The sequence below is a fragment of the Mustela nigripes genome, chromosome 6 (genome assembly GCF_022355385.1).
Source record: "Mustela nigripes isolate SB6536 chromosome 6, MUSNIG.SB6536, whole genome shotgun sequence".
NCBI lineage: Eukaryota > Metazoa > Chordata > Mammalia > Carnivora > Mustelidae > Mustela > Mustela nigripes.
Genome location: NC_081562.1, coordinates 100586079 through 100604096, shown reverse-complemented (window position 1 = coordinate 100604096; position 18018 = coordinate 100586079). Strand labels below are relative to the sequence as shown.

The following is an 18018-nucleotide window of genomic DNA, read 5'->3' as shown; positions in this document are numbered from 1 at the left end:
GGGTTGACTCTGAGCCCTCCTCAGCAGATTGTTGGCTCTGCACCTCTGCGTTTAGTTGGCTCATCACTCCTTGCCCCTGCTCTGCCTTTTTACTCTGTAGCACTCTTTTTCTTATGGGGTCTGAGGCCCTAAAGGTACATACTGCTTTGGTCCTGAGAAATAGGCTCCCTTCTCCCCAACTCCCCATTGTGGGCTCTATGGATTCAGCCACTCTTCCTTAAGTGGACAGTAAAGCTCCCCAACATGCCTAACCAACTTATACCCTCCTGATGCTAGCTGCATAGATAAATACATAGAGGCATTCAGAGTCCGGGGCAGCCCAGACTTGCTCACTACAGTCTCCTCTCCTCCCCGGAGCTCCCCATTTCCAGGGAGCAAGTGGGGCACAGATGGGGGTGGGGGAGAAGTGGGACCTGGGTAGTTACCATGGCAACAGAGCCTAGCAACAGCTGAGAGGCTGATGTGTGGGCTTTTGCAGGGCTGTCGCTAGAGCCAAACCCAGAATGGGGGGCTCAGAGGTGACTGATCCCAGCTGGGCAGCCTCTGTTCCCTCCTCCAAACATACCCCTTGATTCCACCCCCGCACCCTAGCAGCACCTCTCTCTCAGAGAGGGCAGAGTGGGGAAAGCTAGTGAGAGTTAACTACAGGGGTTCTAATGCCCAGCTTTTGGGGGGCAGCTGTAGATGGGGACAAGTTAGGGAGCAAGGCTGAAAATAAATCAAGCAGGGCAGACTCTTTCTTGTTTTTCTCTCCTTTTACTCCTCACTCTCCATCTGTCTTAGCAGCTCTCTCCTCCTCTTCTTGCTTGCTTCATTGCCTATCCCTTTTCTCTGTCTCCTTTCTCATGGTCTTTCTGGACCTTCACTGGCAAGTAAGAAGCAAGCCACTCTTTTAGGTTTTCTTGCTCTGGCTGCTCCATTCAGTTTCTCCCTTTATTCTCTCCCAAGTTAAAGCCTGAGGTGCACCTGTGCCTCAGTCAGTTAAGTACCTGACTCTTGATTTTGGCTCAGGTCATGATCTCAGGGTCCTGAGATCAAGCCCCATGTTGGGCTCCCTGCAGGCTGGGAGCCTGCTTAAAATTCTCTTTCTCCCTCTCTCTCTGCTCCTACCACCGCCCCCCCCCCCAAGAAAAAGCCCAGGAACCCTAACTCCAGGTCAGAGCAGGTCAGGTCACACTAAGTCTTAAGGAGTTCCCTCCAACCCCTCATCTTTCTTTTCCTCCTTTCTTGGGTGCCCTTGCCTCCTCACTCTCCTCTCTTCAGGGTTCATAAGCAGAACCAGGGGACTTTGGTATCTTGCAAAGGCTTTATTTGAAAATTTTGAAACTTACATCCCACAAGAATTCAAGATTATCACCACAAGAAGAAAGAGATAATACAAAAATATATATCACAGCATAGGAGCCAGGTAAGAGAGGAAGAAGGGAGGAAGGTGGAAAAATGGTGAGAGATAGGGACAAATATGAGGGGAAGGGTGGTGGGGACAGGCAAAAGGAAGGAGAAATGGAAAAACCAAGGAGGGCAGGGAGGGAGAAGTGTGAGGGAGCCCAGGAAGGGGAGGGATAGATTGGGAGGCAGAGCTCCCCATGGCCTTGAACCAGCTGGCTCCAGTCCCTGGCAGCCCAGGTGGGGTTAGGGAGGCCCTCAGAGAGGCTGGGAAGTGCAGGACTGGCTCAGGGACTCTGAATTCCAGAGAGTGACCCACACACGGACAGACAGGACAAGAGGGACTTAGGAGGAAGGGAAGGGCAAATGGGAGCCCCTTTCTCGTGTAGTGCAGCAGGTGACTCCCCAAAACCCATCTCCCAGACAACAGAATTTAGCAGTTCAGCGGGGAGAAGTTTGGAGCCTCACTACCCCCATTCCCATGGGGGAGCCCTCAGGGTAATGAGCACGTCCTTGGAGTGGGATGGGGGAAACAATGAAACAAATGACATGGAATGAAATGAGGCCATGACAGATGGGAGCATGAGAAGCTCCCAGCTCACCTCCCACCCACCTCTGGGGCAGCATGCAGGGGCCACAGAAACGAGATCAATCGGTGTTCATGAGGGACAGCGTGAGCACAACACACAACACCACAACATGGGGCCAGGAAATGCGAGTGAGAGGTAACTGGAGAGTTGCCCACTGACCACTGAGTGACTGAGCTGAGCCTAGAATGTGGGAGGAAGAGAGAGTGGAGTGTGAAACAAACGGAGAATGGGAGGGGTTGGCAGGGGTGGGGTGAGTGGAGAGAGGGTGCAGAAGACTGGCTGTACAAGAGTGCAAGTATGTGCGATGGCCCGGGAGGGTGGAGGTGAGTGTGCAAGGCTTTCATGTGAGTGTGCAAGGGATGGCTGGGGGACCAGAAGCCACAAATATGTGAGGCCCCCCACCTAAAGGAGGGTGAGCAGGTAGGATCGCCTATGGGGCCAGTGAGGGTTCCGGGGTGGTGTGCAAGGGCCGCAGCCAGGAGCCCCTATGGCCCCCTGCTCCCAAAGCTGCCCCACCCTCAGTGGGATGGGGGCTGTGCCGGCCCCTTGGTCTCCTGCTTGGCGGCACCCCAACATTGGGGGGCATCACAGATTCACCAGGGGAATCCTGAGAGGAAGAGGGAAAGGGCATAGTCAGGAACCACTGGGTAGGCCAGAATCGAAGGGAAGTCCAAGGCAAAGAAAGGGACTCAAGGATAAGACGGCAGAGTTGAGTTAAATGACAGTGTGAGAACAGGACAGAGATCCACAGAGAGCGGGAGAAGGAAGGGTACCCTAGAAAGGACCTGGTACAGTCCTAGGGAGGGCCAGGGGCTGTGCGGGGTGGGGGTGGGGGTAGGTCTACTTCCTCCCCACCCACCCTGGAGGGAACACCCCCAACCAAGGCTCCGGACCAAAGTTGCCTCACCTCCCAACCCTCCCAGCCTTTTGCCCCTGCCCTCACCGGTTCAACTGGAAGGCTGGAGCCCCCTTGGGCTGGGGCATCCCAGGCCGGGGTCCCCCTCGGGGCTCCTCATGGTCAGGGGTGGGGGTAGGCGAGTCCCCGAAGGCCCCCAGCACAGTGACCCCAGCTGGGGACAGGTCTGTCAGTGGCTGCTGGCTCTCTTCCTGCCTCAGGGCACCTTGCTGCCCAGAGGGCCTGCGCCGCTTCTGGCTTCGGTCCCAGCTGGTACACAGGAAGGAAAGAGGTTCTCTCACACATTTAAGAAGCTCCCATCCCGGGCCTGCAGTGCTGGCCACTCCCAGCCTCCCTCAGACACCCCAACATCCTACAGGAGAGAAATTGGCCTCTTAACAGTTCCCTATATCAAATATCTGAGACTGAGAGTCCATAAAGCTACTTTCCCTACCCACCTAGGGGGCTCAGGGATGTAAACCATCCTCTGGACCTGGTCCAGACCTGCGGAATCGGTACCTCCTCCCCACCAACAAGGAGTCCCTTGAGACTGACCCTCCCCCATGCATACCCAGAAGAGCCATTTCTCTCCTCAGCAGGCGCCTGGAAGATTTAGTTCTAGTTCAAAATCAGCTAATGACCTGGACACCTGAGTCTAATGATTCTTGCAGTAAAGTGTGAAGGACTGAGTGACCCACTATTAAATGCATGCAAAGAAAGCTCCAGACTTAATTCCTCCTCCCCAGACTGACCCAAGAAGGGCCTCTGCAGAATGGGTCAGTTTTCTCCATCTTGGAGGAAATGTCCAGGCCCCCAGTGCACATGAATAATTCCCCTGCCTCTTCCATTATCCTTGTATTTCCCTGGGGAAAGGAATTTGTCTGATTTCTCAGTCTCCCCCACCCAAATCCTTACCAACTTTTCCCAAGGGTTTTCTTGCTTAAATCTACCACTTCCTAGCCCACCTCCAGCAAAAATGCTGCCCTTGCTCCTGCCCTCCTGCCCCATCCGCCAGCACCCTCCTCCCCTCAGCTTACCAGAACTTGAAGATGATGCCAGTGGCCACAAGAACAATAATGATGGAGATGGTAATTGTGACATAGAGCTGGGGGTCCACACCTGATTGGGGTGGGGAGAAGGTTTTAGGGAGGCCAGAGGTGGTAGGAGCCAAGAGGGGGTGGGAGTGGGATTAGGCTGCAGGTTCAATAATCTTGCAGAGTGTTGCCATTCGAATCCACAGTGCCCAACTCTTTCTGCTTTCCTGAACTGCTCCCTTCCCCCACCTTCATTCTTAGCATCAGCTTTCCCAGAAGTTTTTAGTCCTTTTCCTCCACATTCCCAAATCTTCTGTATACATGTGGTGAGGAGGAAGCTCCAAGGTCAGAGAGAACAAGCCCCTCCCTCTGCATGGGAACTAGGGGGTGGAAATGTCCATCTCTGCACCAGCCCCACTCCCAAACCACTGTCCCTAGCTTGGCATTCCTTGAGCAGAAATGTCACCCTGAAGGTTCCTTTCATTCCTGGTATTCTGCATGGAATACTCCCACTCCATTTTCAGGGTCCAGCTCCAATGTCAATTCTTAGGTGTCCTGATCCCCAGGCAAAGGTAATTTCTCTCCCTTCTTTCCCTAAAGACATTCTGTGTGTGCTCTATTAGAGCATTTGTTTCATTGACTCGTCCCCAAGTGTTTACACATCTGTCTTCGCTGGTGGACCTGAGTTCCTCCAGGGCTCGGAGCACATTTCATCTCTGCCCCTGTGCCCACACAGTGCCTGACACATTTGTGGGAGGAGCTAACAGACAAGATCTCTGTTACTGCCCTTCGAGCCTCCCATCACCCTCTCTCCCACTTGCACTCACCTTCCCCGTGGGTCCCGAAAAGGAATGGCCGCAGGGTGGCAGGCGCTTCTCCAAGGATGAGCCCATCTCCATCACCCCGCATGGAGTCTGAGTTGGGGTGTGGGGTTGCCAGCCCATGGGGGGCTGCAAAACCATAGTCCAGGGGCAGAAATCCAGGATTGGCCGAGTTGGGGTCCCCCCCATCCTCTCGAGACACTGTAGGGCCCCATACAATGGCCCAGGGGTACTGTGATGAGGGTGGGCCCTCCTCGAAGCCAGAAGGAGTGGCAGGGGGTGCCGTGCCTGGCAGGACCTGCCGACGTGATCTTGGGACCCGAGGGGATCGGCTTGGTGGGGGTGCCCGCTCCCACACGCATACATGGCGTGGGGCAGAGGGGCCTCCCCGGGCACAGGGGGGCCGGGCTGGGGCTGGTGGGGTTCGAGGGGAAGAGGAGGAACCTTGAACAGGAGGTGGGAGGGGCAGCAACAGCAGTGGCCAAAGAGGGAGGAGGTGGGACAGCAGCAGTGCAGGCCTGCAAGAAGGGAGAGAAAGGAGGTGAGACACAAACCCATCTTGGGCTTCTGTATGCGAAGCACCGGCTTATACCAGAGATCCCAGCTGTCTTCCTCCAGCTTTCTCTGGAAAAGCAGGTGGGCCTTGGGAAGACTGGCCCCATTTCCTCCCTTCCTAAGGTCTGGCCCTCAAGAAGGAAGGCCCAGGGCGGACCTAGGAGGGAAGGGGCCCAGACCCCAGGAGAAGTGGCCTCCAGGCTCCCTCTGCTGTACCAAACTTACCACATCTTGGACTTCATGTCCGAGCTCTTCCTCGGCTGTGACCCAGATTTTCAGCCTTTACTAGGGGAGAGAAGGGGTCGTCACATCCCAACCCTGCCCTTAGCACTTCCCCATCTCCTTCAGCCACCAGTTCTACCTGGATCTATCCCTCTAGGCTGCCAGCTGCCACTTAGCATCCTGGGGGGGGGGGCATGGATCTCCCAGAGTGGTTCCTGTCTAGCCCCCAGCCCCTAGCTACTAATCCCCAGAGATCCTTGCAACTTCCCCACCTCGGGGTCTACTCTTACTTCTCTGGCTTCCTTCCTTCTCACTTCCTCTACCCACAGCTCTAAGCTCTTGTTGGAGCTTAATTTAGAGCCAAGAACCTTGTGATTCCTTGAGCACCTACTGCTAGGGAGGGAGTCTGACAGTGGGGGAGGGAAGAGGAAGTCAATCGGAGAGAGTGTGTGAGTGTGTGTGTGTGTGTGTGTGTGTGTGTGTGGGGTGAGCGCATAAGGGGAGCACTCCAGCCTGCCTAGCCTGCTTGGAGTCCCAAGTGTTTCTTTTCCGATGGGCCCCCGGGGAATCTACATCTTCAGGAGGAGGGAAATAATGGAGGGAAGGGTGGAAAGAAAGAAAAGCAGAGAAAGACAGAGGTAGGTGGGAGAGAAACTACAGAATATAATTTTTGCTCAGTGTTAAATCACCCAAATCCATGGTGATCTCTGAAGGGAGGTGGAGCTAGGGAGAGGCCACCCCTCAAATGTAGCTCTCCTGGGCAGAGTCCTGGGAGAAGCTGGATAGTTGGGTTTTGAAAGAGGAAGGACATGTTCTCAGAGCTGGGGGCGGGTGGCTCCAAGGGGGCCAGGTTCCCCAGAGTGAATGAGGATATGACACCTGGGTCCTCTGGATTCTGGGTCTAAACCTGCACACTAAGTGCTCTCAGAGAATAAAAGAATATGATGGGAAAGTCTGGGGAAGTGCAAGCAGAAGTAGGCAGTGAAGGGTGACAGGTAATAAGCTGAGAGAGGGAGGGTTAGTTAGGAGTGAGGAGAGGAGGAAGGTGAAGAAGTGGGCCCAGAGCATGGGAGGAGGGAGAGGAGTCAGCCTGAAAGGATGGACTCGGAAGGACTGGGAAGGGCGTGGGTGCGAAGATTGGAAGCTTGGAGGATGCTGAAGGGAGAATAAGCTAAGAGTGCAAGTGAGAGAGGGAAACAGGGAGGGCGAAGGGTTGGCAGGATCAAGGGAAGAAGGGGAAAGGGCAGGAGGACAGGACGGAAAGGTCTAGGCAGGACGGGAAATGGAGAGAGTGTAAGGGGAAGAGAGAAAAGGGGTGGAAAAGAGGGACGCAGAGAAAGGAAATGGAAAAGGAGAGAACATCACACTGAGGACAAAATGAGAAGAGGTAGGGACGAGGGACTGAAAACGGAGCAGGAAAAATGGAGGAGTTGCTAAGTGTTTCTTCAAATGTAAAAGGATATGGAGCTCTGGAAAGATGCAGGGATGGGAGCCTGGTGGGCTGAAGGGAGAGAGGGACGCGAAGAGAAGGAAGCTGGAGGGAGGGAACGAGGGGGGGAGGCAGGAGGTTAGAGCGAACCAGTGAAGCGGAGAAGGGCTCACGGGGACTTCTGTGGCCAGCTGACTCCAGGACTCACTCGCCCCTCTGCCTTGTGCATCCCCCCCGCCCCAAAACCAATGTCAACTCCAGTCCCGGAGCCCCGCATCCCCTTTAGCCATCCCCTCCAGGAAGCCCGCAGTCCCCAGCCTGGCGCGCCACCCCCACCCTCTCCTCGCTTCTCACCGACCTGTTGTGCGCAGGAGATGAGCTGGGGGTGGGGCGGGAGCTTTAGGGTGGGGGAACCGGCTCCCATCCCCAGCGCTGCCCCGGGCCCACCCCTCCCACGGGCCCGCTCTCCCCGGACAGGCTGGAAAGCGGCGGGAGTAGGGGGGAAAGCGAGGACCAGGAGGGCAGCGAAGGACTGCGAGGGAGGCAGCGCCGAGAGCAGAAAGGGAACCCAACGCAGGAGGATGCACGGAGCCGAGGGCTGAAGCGAAGGCGGGATAGAGGCAGTCGCGAGGACGGTGACCGCTGCGCCAGGAGGGCAGGATGGAGTCGGGACCCGCGGAGGGATGGAGAACACCGCGGGCAAGGCGCGCCTAGGGGCCGACGGCTCGAGCTGGGGCAAGGGACCCCGCCGGCAGGGGCGGGGGGCCGAGGGCAAGGAGTCGGGAAGGGCAGGGCCGGGCTCCCGCGGGCGGGGGCGTGGGGGGTCCCTCTCACTTACCTGCATGCCTGGCGCGGCGGCGCGACAGCTGCGGGCGCTCGCGGCTGCGCGGGGCTGGGGGGTCGCGGGGGCCTGTGGGGCACGGGGCATGGTCGGGGGGTTTGGCCAGCAGCCGGGGCGCTGGAGAGGGTGGGGGGGTGGGCGCCCGGGGCGCGGGGCGGCGGCGGCGGCGGCGGCGGGAGATGCTCGGCTCGGCTCGGCTCGGCTCAGCTCGGGAGGCGCTCGGCTCGGCTGGGCTCGGCGCGGCAGCTCCCAGCGCAAGGTCTCCGCCTCTCCCCCTCCCGCGGTGGGCCGCGCACGGTTTAACCCTCCTGCTGCCGCGCCACAGGAGTTGCGCCCAACTGGGTACCAGGTGGAGTGTTGGAGAGGGCAGCGGAGGGTGACCGGCGGTCTGATTCCCGGAGTTCTGGGAGCGGGCTTCTGCATCCCTTTCACCCAACTCCATGGATACCCATGGTTATGCCAGACCGTTTCTGAGATTCTGAATCACCTAAGGTTCTGCATCCCCAACTCCATTTCGCCAGTGGTGGACGATGCAGAGAGCAGGAGATCTAGGTGGGGCTGGAGGTGGGGGTAAAGATCTCGAACCGTCCTTGGATTGTCCCAAAGGCTTGATCCCCCATGGCAGTCTGGCCCTGTTACAGTGCATTCTCCTACTCAAATGATCTTTAACATGAGTAGATGGAGTCGCATTACTCAGCTTTTCTAGCACTCAGAATATCCAAACTCCTCATTGTGACTTACAAGGCCCTATATGACTGGTCCACTAGGTTGCTTTCTGATTTCCTCTCCTCACACTCTATGGCCCAGTCATACTGGACATGATCCATGTTCCTAGAACTAGAGGATCTTAACCTGCCACTGGGCCTTGGCACTTACTATTCTCTCTGTCTGTTTTCCCCTGGCTTTTCACAATGACACTTTTGTTGTTGTTGTTGTTAAAATTTCACAGAGATCCAATGTCAACTCCTCTGAAAGGCCTTCCCTAACCTCATTATCAAAAGTAGCTTCCCCTATCCCCACTCTCACTCGGCCCTACTCCATCCTTCTCAATCATGTTTTATTTTTATTTTTTAAATATTTTGTTTATTTGTCAGAGCGAGAGAGAGATAGAGAGAGAGCACAATCAAGTGGAGCGGCTGGCAGAGGGAGAAGCAGGCTCCCTAGAGTCTGATGCGGGAACTTGATCCCAAGGCCCTGGGATCATGACCTCAGCTGAAGGCAGACGCTTAACCCATTGAGCCACCCAGGTGTCCCAATCATGTTTTATTCTGATTGCACTTCTAGAACACCACCCTCTCTTAGTTTCCCTTCAACCTCACTGGCTTTCCCTTCTCAGTCTTCGGCTCGACCTCTAAATGTTAGCGCTTGCTAGGGCTCAGTCCTTGGCTCTCTTCTCTTTCCACTTTCTCTGTCCAGTGATGTCATCCAGTCCCAGGACTTAAATACTATGTAAATGTCAGTGAGTCCTAAATTTATATCCAAAGCTCCAGACTCATTTATCCAACAGCCTGCTTGACATCTCCACTTGGATGTCTAATGGCCATGTGAAGCTAATGTGGCTAAAATAAATGGCTTGAATTCTTCCCCCGCCAATCCATTTCTCTCCTTGTGTCCCATCCTGGGACATGACAACTACTTGTTCAGGCTGAAAACCTAGAGAACATCTTTTTCCTTTCCATTTTCTCACGGATTCTTGCCCTATATCTAATTCACCAGCTAGTTCTGTGAGCTCAGAATGCAAAATATATATCCTGAATCTACCCACTTTTCTCCACCTTTGTTACTTCCATCCTGGTTCAAGCCATCATCTCTCACCTGAAAATAGCACAATAGATTCTTAGCTGGTTGTTTGTTTCTGCCCTTGCCCTACACAAACTAGTTTTCACAATATCCAGTAATATTTTTATAACCACATCATGTCATGCTCTTCCCTGCTTAAAATATTTGAGTGGCTTTTCATTGTACTTGGAATAAATATGAGCTCATTGTTAGGTGAGGCCCTCCAATTTGTACTCCTCCTCGATGTTCCAACAATGCTCCTGCCAGATCAGATCTCTTGATGTTCTAGAACATCTGAAATGACTCCCTTAGCACCCGACACTTTTGACTGTCTCCAACTGAAATGCCCCCCTTCGCCCGCTTCTTCACCTGGTTGGTTCCCTTCTGCCATTCAGTCACCCACTCTGTTTCTTCAATATGTCTCATTGTTTTTCCAACTCATCACTCTCTGAAATGATCTTATATTTGTTTACTGTTTATTGCCTCCCCCTGCCCTTGTCCCACCCCCATCACCCAGCCACCATACACTAGAGAACAAAGATCTCATTTGTCTTATTACTCTCTTATTCACCTCAGAGCCTGGCACATAGTAGATGCTCATTATTTATTGCTTGGTAAACTTCACCCGGGACCCCTGCCCATTCTCTGCTCTGCTCTCCACCTGCCTTTCCTCTCTGTCTGCCTGCCCTCCCTGATCTCTGCCCTGTGCTGAATGCTGTAGATTTAGTCTCTGCTCACACCCACGCCCCTCCAGACTCTTGCCCTTCATGCTCTGTGTTATTACTGTCATTAGCCTAGCACTCCCGCCTGCCGGAAGGAAGCCTGCTGTTTTAACCAGCATCTGTGGCGGTTGCCCTCCTGCTTGTCCGTCCCTGACAGCCTTTCATTCAGAGGTCAGAATAGCAGTGAGGATGCTGTCCTCCTAGTGTTTCCCAGTGGCCAGGGAAAGATGGTACCCATTGAACACGAAGCAGGCTGTGCGAAGCAGGGTGTGCAAATCACGCCATATCCTGGTCCCCATATCCTGGTCCCCAGTAAGCCCCATGTCCTGAGGATGTGCTCTAAGAGGACTCATTATGTGGTGCTTGTGGGTCAGACTTACCAAGTGAATATTCACTCCCCATGGAAGTGCCTTTTACACTGAGGACTTTGGATCATTACCCATTGTTTCTAGTACTCTTTTTTTTTTTTAAGATTTTATTTATTTATTTGACAGACAGAAATCACAAGTAGGCAGAGAGGCAGGCAGAGAGAGAGAAAGGGAAACAGGCTCCTGCTGAGCAGAGAGCCCTATGTGGGGCTTGATCCCAGGACCCTGAGACCATGACCTGAGCCGAAGGCAGAGACTTAATCCACTGAGCCACCCAGGCACCCCACTAGTATTCTTTTTTCTAATAAAGATTTTACTTACATATTGGACATGTATGTATTGGACATGTACAAAGGGCACAAGCATGGGGAGGGGCAGAGGGAGAGGGAGAACCAGGCTCCCCCACGGAGCAGGGAGCCCAATGCAGGGCTCGATCCCAGGACCCCAGCCAGGATCATGACCTGAACTGAAGGCAGATGCTTAGCCGACAGAGTCATCCAGGCGCCCCTATTTCTAGCAATCTTGATTCATTCATTCTTTCGACGACTCTTTCTGGAACACCCTCTACAGGCTTGGCACGGTGCTACTGGCTGAAGATATAACATAGAGCAGGAACAAAGTCATCACTGTCCTCATGGAACTTAGAATCTAGTGAAGGAGACAATGAAATACAGAATGATAAATGGGTCTTCAGATGAATTTGGGAACCTTCCCCCACAATCTATAAACTCTCTCTCTGTGTCTGGCTTTGCCAGTATCTTGATCGTTACCTCTGTGTTCATTGGGCTTTCCCAGTATTTGTCAGGGTAAATTTCTGTCTGTTTCCTGTCCTCAAATGTCCAATGTCTTTCCGAGCTCTTCTCACTCTCAGCTGATAACCCAGCTTGGTGCTTCTCCGAGAGAAGGAGGTGGGAGGGAACTCTCTCCCACCCCCCACTGCCACTACATCGCAGCCCACCTCTCCTTCTCTGAGGGATCCCTGGGCTTCTCAACCACCCGAAGTCATCACTCCAAGAGCTGTCCTCCCTCTTCTGCAGCATCACTCTCCTCTCTACTTGATTATCCCAGCAGCATGTGAGCACGCTGTAATTTCTTCCAGCCTAAAACAAGCTTTCTTAGCTCCCCCTCCCCCTCCAGTGTCTGTCATTCTCTGCTTCCCTTTACAGCAGAGTATCTCAAAAGATGGTGATGGTCTGTATTCATCATCTCTTCCACTTCTCCACCCATTCCTTTCTCTTTTATTAATTGAAATAAAACTATTTAATTTTTGCAATTTCAGTAGTGTTTTCTTCTTCTTTTCTTTTTTTAGGAAGGAAAAGAGGGAGAGGGAGAGAGAGAACCTTAAGCAGGCTCTAGGCCCAGATTGGAGCCTGACACGCTGCTTGATCTCAGGACCCTGAGGTCATACCCTGAGCCAAAATCATGAGTTAGATGCTTAACTCACTGAGTCACCCAGTGTCCCTGAAATTCATTATTTTGAATTGGTAATACATTCACAAGTGCAAGAAAATTTCCAATAAGGGCACCTGGGTGGCTCAGTTGGTTGGACATCTGCCCTCGGCTCAGGTCATGGTCTTGGGGTTCTGGGATTGCGCCCTGCATCGGGCCCCCTGCTCGGTGGGGGTCTGCTTCTCCCTCTGCCCCTCACTCTGTTCATGCTCTCTCTCTCTAATATAAATTTAAAAAAAATCTTTAAAAAAAGAAGTTTCCAATATATAAAAAAGATATATAGTAAAAATTCTCATTTTTTGGAAAGATTTTACTTATTTGACAGAGAGAGACACAGCTAGAGAGGGAACACAAGCAGGGGAAATGGGAGAGGGAGAAACAGGCTCCCCACTGAGCAGGGAGCAATGCGGGGCTCGATTCCAGGACCCTGGGATCATGACCTGAGCCACCCAGGCACCCCCAAATTCTCAGTGTTTCCCCTGTCCACCATCTTTCCAGTTCCCATCCCATCTAATCAGTGTGACTAATTTCTATGCATTCTTCCAGTTTATGCAGGCACAAGCAAATAGTAATATAAATTCATTATTCCCCCATGCGTGTGTGTTGTTGTTGTTGTTTTTTTTTTTAAGAATTTATTTGTCAGAGAGAGAGAGTACAAGCAGGGGGAGCTGCAGGCAGAGGGAGAAGCAGCCTCCCTGCTGAGCAAGAAGCCAGATTTGGAGGAGGGGGAGTGGGAGAAGGAGAAGCAGGGGTCCCACTGAGCAGAGAGTCCAATGCGGGGCTCGATCCCAGGACCCTGGGATCATGACCTGAGCCGAAGGCGGACAATTAATGACTGAGCCACCCAGGCGCCCCTACATCTTTCCTTTTTGACTTAACAAAGTATCTTTACTATTTTGGTTTATCAATGAATAGGGATCTTTATCATGTTTTTTTTTAAAAAGATTTTATTTATTTATTTGAGGGTGACAGAGAGTGAGAGCGAGCGTGAGAGGGGAGAAGGGCAGAGGGAGAAGCAGACTCCCCATGGAGCTAGGAGCCCAACGCAGGACTCGATCCTGGGACTCCAGGATCATGACCTGAGCCAAAGGCTGTCGCTCAACCAACTGAGCTACCCAGGTGCCCTCATCTCCTGTTGTTATGCAGCCTTATCATATCCTTTTTTAAAAAAAAGATTTTATTTTTATTTATTTTAGAGAGAGAGTAAGCATGAGCAGAGGGAGGGGCAGAGGGAGAGGGAGAAGCACGCTCTCTGCTGAGCAGGGAGCCCAATGAGGGGCTCCAGTCCAGGACCCCGAGATCATGACCCAAGCTGAAAGGAGACACTTAATTGATGGAGCCACCCAGGCGCCCCATAGCCTCATCATAGTCTGACATATAAATGTCCTCCCAATCTCTCAGCCTACTCCCTTCAGGCTTTTGCCCCAGCTACCCTGCTGAAATTCCTCTTGTCAAGCCTACCTGTGACCTTCATGTTTCCAAAGCCAAAGTTCAGTTGTCAGTGTCATTTTATTTGGTGATCAGCAGCCTTTGTTACAGTTGATCATGTCCCCTTCTAGAAACTTTCTTAGCTGACTTTTTAAAAAAGATTTATTTACCTGTTTTATTTTATTAAAGACTTTATTTATTTATTAGAGAGAGTGAGAGAGAGAGAGAGAGCGCACAAGCAAGGGGGGCAGAGACTGAGGGAAGACAAACACACTCCATACTGAGCAGGGAGCCTGACACAGGACTCGATTCCACAATCCTGGGATCACTGTCTGAGACGAAGGCAGATGCTCAACCAATTGAGCCACCCAGGCGTCCCTTATTTACCTGTTTTAGAGAGAGAGGGAGACAGAATACCTGTGGTCACACGCCAGGGGATATTCAGTGTCTGGGCTTTAAATCTCTCTCTCTCTCTCTCTTTTTTTTTTCTAAAATAGATAATCTTATTTTTCCTGATGACTCCTACATTTTTGTCTCCAATCATCCTCTTCCCTCCTTCCATACTTTTCAATTGCAAATCTCCCTCTCCCTTAGCACTTCCTCTATTTTATTTTATTTATTTATTTTAAAAAGATTTTATTTATTTATTTGACAGACAGAGATCACAAATAGGCAGAGAGGCAGGCAGAGAGAGAGAGGGGGAATCAGGGTCCCTGCTGAGCAGAGAGCCCAATGCGGGGCTTGATCCCAGGACCCTGGGATCACGACCTGAGCCAAAGGCAGAGGCTTTAGCCCACTGAGCCACCCAGGCACCCCTCTTCCTCTCTTTTAAATGGCATCTTTATTCTTCCAGTTGGTCAGGGAAAAAACCTTGGAGTCATCCTTTTTTTTTTTTTTTAATGTTTGTATAGCTGGCTAGTATTTTCTTTTATTCAACTTTATTATCTTTAAGTATATAGGTATACAAATATAATACATATGTATGTGGCACCTGGGTGGCTCAGTCAGTTAGGTGTCTGTCTTCTGCTCAGGTCATGATCCCAGGGTCCTAGGATCCATCCAGTCCCATGTCAAGCTCCAGGCTCAATGGGGAGTGGACTTCTCTCTCTCTCAAATAAATAAATGAAAAATTTAAAAAATACATATTTATATTATATATAAATATAACTTGACATGCACATAAAGTTTGACACACAAGATATTATATGATAATTATGTATGTAGATATAGGAAAATAAAATTAATATCTGTAATCCCACCACCCAACCCAAGGACTAGAAAGTTGCCAATAACTTGTATCTGTGAGATTCCCCTATCCTCTCATTCCCGTCTCCTCCCTATAATCACTCTCCATTTTTTATTATTCCATTGTTTTTTATTTATTTTTTTATTATTATGTTTTATTATTCCATTGTTTTTAATTTATTTTTTCTAAAGATTTTATTTTTTGTCAGAGGGAGAGAGAGAATGGGCACAAGCAGGGAGAGCAGCAGGCAGAGGGAAGGGGAGAAGTAAAGTTCCCTGCAGAGCAGGGAACCCAATGTGGGACTCGATTCCAGGACCTTGGAATAAGGACCCAAACCAAAGGCAGGTGCTTCACCACCTAAGCCACCCAGGCATCCTGTTCCATTATTTTTTAAAATATAATTTTCTCACACACGGATGTAAGCTTAAATATACTTGTTAGTCTTATCAATTTTCAAGCTTGATAAGGATGGTATGATATGTTGTCTTCGGGTACATGTTTGTTTTTTCATTCAATATGGTGTTTTCAAGATTTGTCCATACTGTTGCAGGTAGCTGGAGTTCATGAAACACTTCGAGTTCACACACTTACATTGGAATGTAATGGGCCACTGTGTGAATATGCCAAATAAATCATTGTCTATTCTCCATCAATAGGAGAATAGACAATGAACATTGTCTATAAACATTGTTGCTATGAGGATTCCTGTATTTGTCTCCAACATATGTGCAAGAGTTTCTCTGAAGTGTGTAGCAGTGAAAGGGCTATGTTGTGAGGCATAAAAATACTAATCTTTGAGAGAGAATGCCAAATTGTTTTTCAACTTACGCTCCTACCCTTGATATTTGAGTTCCCATTGATTTACATTCTAACACTTACATTTTGAGACTTCTTAAGTTTTGCCCATCCAGTAGGTGTATAATAGTATTTCATTGTGGTTTTGTTTGGCATTTCTATAATTATTAATGCAGTTGAGAATCTTTTCATATTCTGATTAGCCCTTTGAATGTCCTCTTCTGGGAAATGCCTAATCATTTGGGTTGTTTGTATTTTTCTTATTGATTTGTAGGAGTTCTTTATATATTCTGGATACTAATCTTTTGTCTGCTTTGTATGTTGCAAATATATTCTCGTTTGTGAGACATTTCTGACCTATACTTTACTTTTTTCATGATGTCTTTTGATTGTCAGGAGTTCTTTATTTTATCATAGGCATATTTATCATTTATGGTCATGCTTTTTGAATCTTGTATAAAAAATCACTCTCGAGAGGCTCCTGGGTGGCTCAGGGGGTTAAAGCCTCTGTCTTCGGCTCAGGTCATGATCCCAGGTTCCTGGGATGGAGCCCAGGGATCTCTGCTCAGCAGGGAGCCTGCTTCCTCCTCTCTCTTTCTCTCTCTGCCTGCTTCTCTGCCTACTTGTGATCTCTGTCTGTCAAATAAATAAATAAAATCTTTTTTAAAAAAATCACTCTCGGGGCACCTGGGTGGCTCAGTCATTAAGCTGCTGCCTTTGGCTCAGGTCATGATCCCAGTTTCCTGGGATCAAGGCACACATCGGGCTCCCTGCTCAGCGGGAAGCCTGCTTCTCCCTCTCCTGCTCCCCCTGCTTGTGTTCCCTCTCTCTATCTGTGTCTCTGTCAAATAAATAAATTAATTAAATATTTTTAAAAATCATTATCTACCCTCTTTGTCAGAAAATTCTTTTCTTACATATTCTTCAAAAGATTTTAAACTTCTGTTCTTTATATTTAAGCCCTAAGTCTACCTAGAATTTATTTTTTTGTGTATGGTGGGTTTTTAAAATAAATTTCTTTTTTAAAAAATATTTTATTTATTTATTTGACAGAGATCACAAGTAGGCAGAGAGGCAGGCAGAGAGAGAGAGATGGAGGAAGCAGGCTCCCTGCTGAGCAGAGAGCCCCATGTGGGGTTCGATCCCAGGACCCTGAGATCATGACCTGAGCTGAAGGCAAAGGCTTTAACCTACTGAGCCACCCAGGTGCCCCGTGTATGGTGTTTTTTAACAGTCTATTTACATTTTGTAATATGGAAAATGAGTTATCCCAACATCATTTATTAAATAGTCCCTCCTTTCTGCCTGATCTGCTTTGCGAACTTGGTTATGTATCAAAGTTTTATATATACATGGATCTGTTTCTGGACACTATTCTGTTCCAATAGTCAACTTTTTTAAAACCTGCACCAATAACACATTGTCCTATAGCTTTAAAAAAATATATATTTTTTATTTGACAGAGAGAGAGCGCACAAGCAGGCAGGGTGGCAGGAGAGGGAGAGGGAGAAACAAAGTTCAATTTGAGTCAAATTGACATCCTTTGGTACTGAAATTTCCTATCATGGACTTGGGATATCTCTTCATTTATTTAGGTCTTTAATGCCTTTCAGTGACTTTGTATCATTTTCTGCATACAAAGTATGCACGTCTGTTTTATTTATTCCTAAGCACTTTATTGCTTTTCTATTTACGGTAAATGGTATCCTTAAGATGCCATTTCAAATTGGATTTTTGCTGGTATGTAGAAATCCAATTGATTTTCAGTATTGGTTTTAGAGCCAACTACTTTGATAAGCTCTTCTGTATAATTTTTCTATAGACTTTTGGAATTTTCTACAATCATGTCATCTGCAACTGATGGCCTTTTGCTTTTTCCTTTCCAACACTATGCCTATAATTTCCTTTTCTTGTGCTGGCCTGGACCTTTAGTACAATGTCAAATACAAGCAGTGATAGCTGGCATGTTTCTTTTGTTCCTGATTTTAAAGGAAATGCTTCCAATGTTTTGCCAGGAAGAATAATGTTTGCTGTGTTGTTTTTTGTAAAATAACTTTTATTAAGTTAAGGAAAATCCCCTTGCTAAGAGGTTATCAAGTATGGGTTGTTGAATTAGATGCTCTTTAAAGCTCATTTTTATTGTGAAATACAACACACATAAAGACAAATGCAATAAAACATAAATGTAAAATATATTGAATACTAATAAACAGAATACTTACAGAAAAAATACTCATGTGACTACCAACCAAGCTAACAAAAAGAACCTTATGAGTATTTGAAAGGGACTGTGTGTCCCCATTTCCTCATACATCATTCCCTCCTCACCATAGGTAAGCAGTATTCTAACTTCTATGGAAATCACTTATTCACTTTTCTTAAGAGTTTCCTCCTGGGGCGCCTGGGTGGCTCAGTGGGTTAAAGCCTCTGCCTTCAGCTCAGGTCATGATCCCAGAAT

At 49.4% G+C, this 18018-nt stretch overlaps 1 protein-coding gene across 1 annotated transcript; it reads right to left on the bottom strand.

Moving 5' to 3' along the window:
* Positions 1 to 1298: 1298 nt before the first annotated feature.
* On the bottom strand, positions 1299 to 8049 carry PIANP (PILR alpha associated neural protein). The gene is made up of 6 exons (XM_059403691.1): positions 7771 to 8049; positions 5507 to 5566; positions 4733 to 5244; positions 3909 to 3990; positions 2920 to 3141; positions 1299 to 2583 (listed from the first exon to the last, which is right to left on the bottom strand). The coding sequence occupies exons 2-6, from the start codon at positions 5521 to 5523 to the stop codon at positions 2562 to 2564; spliced, it is 855 nt and encodes a 284-aa protein (XP_059259674.1). The 5' UTR covers positions 5524 to 5566; positions 7771 to 8049; the 3' UTR covers positions 1299 to 2561.
* Between the last annotated feature and the right edge of the window lie 9969 nt (positions 8050 to 18018).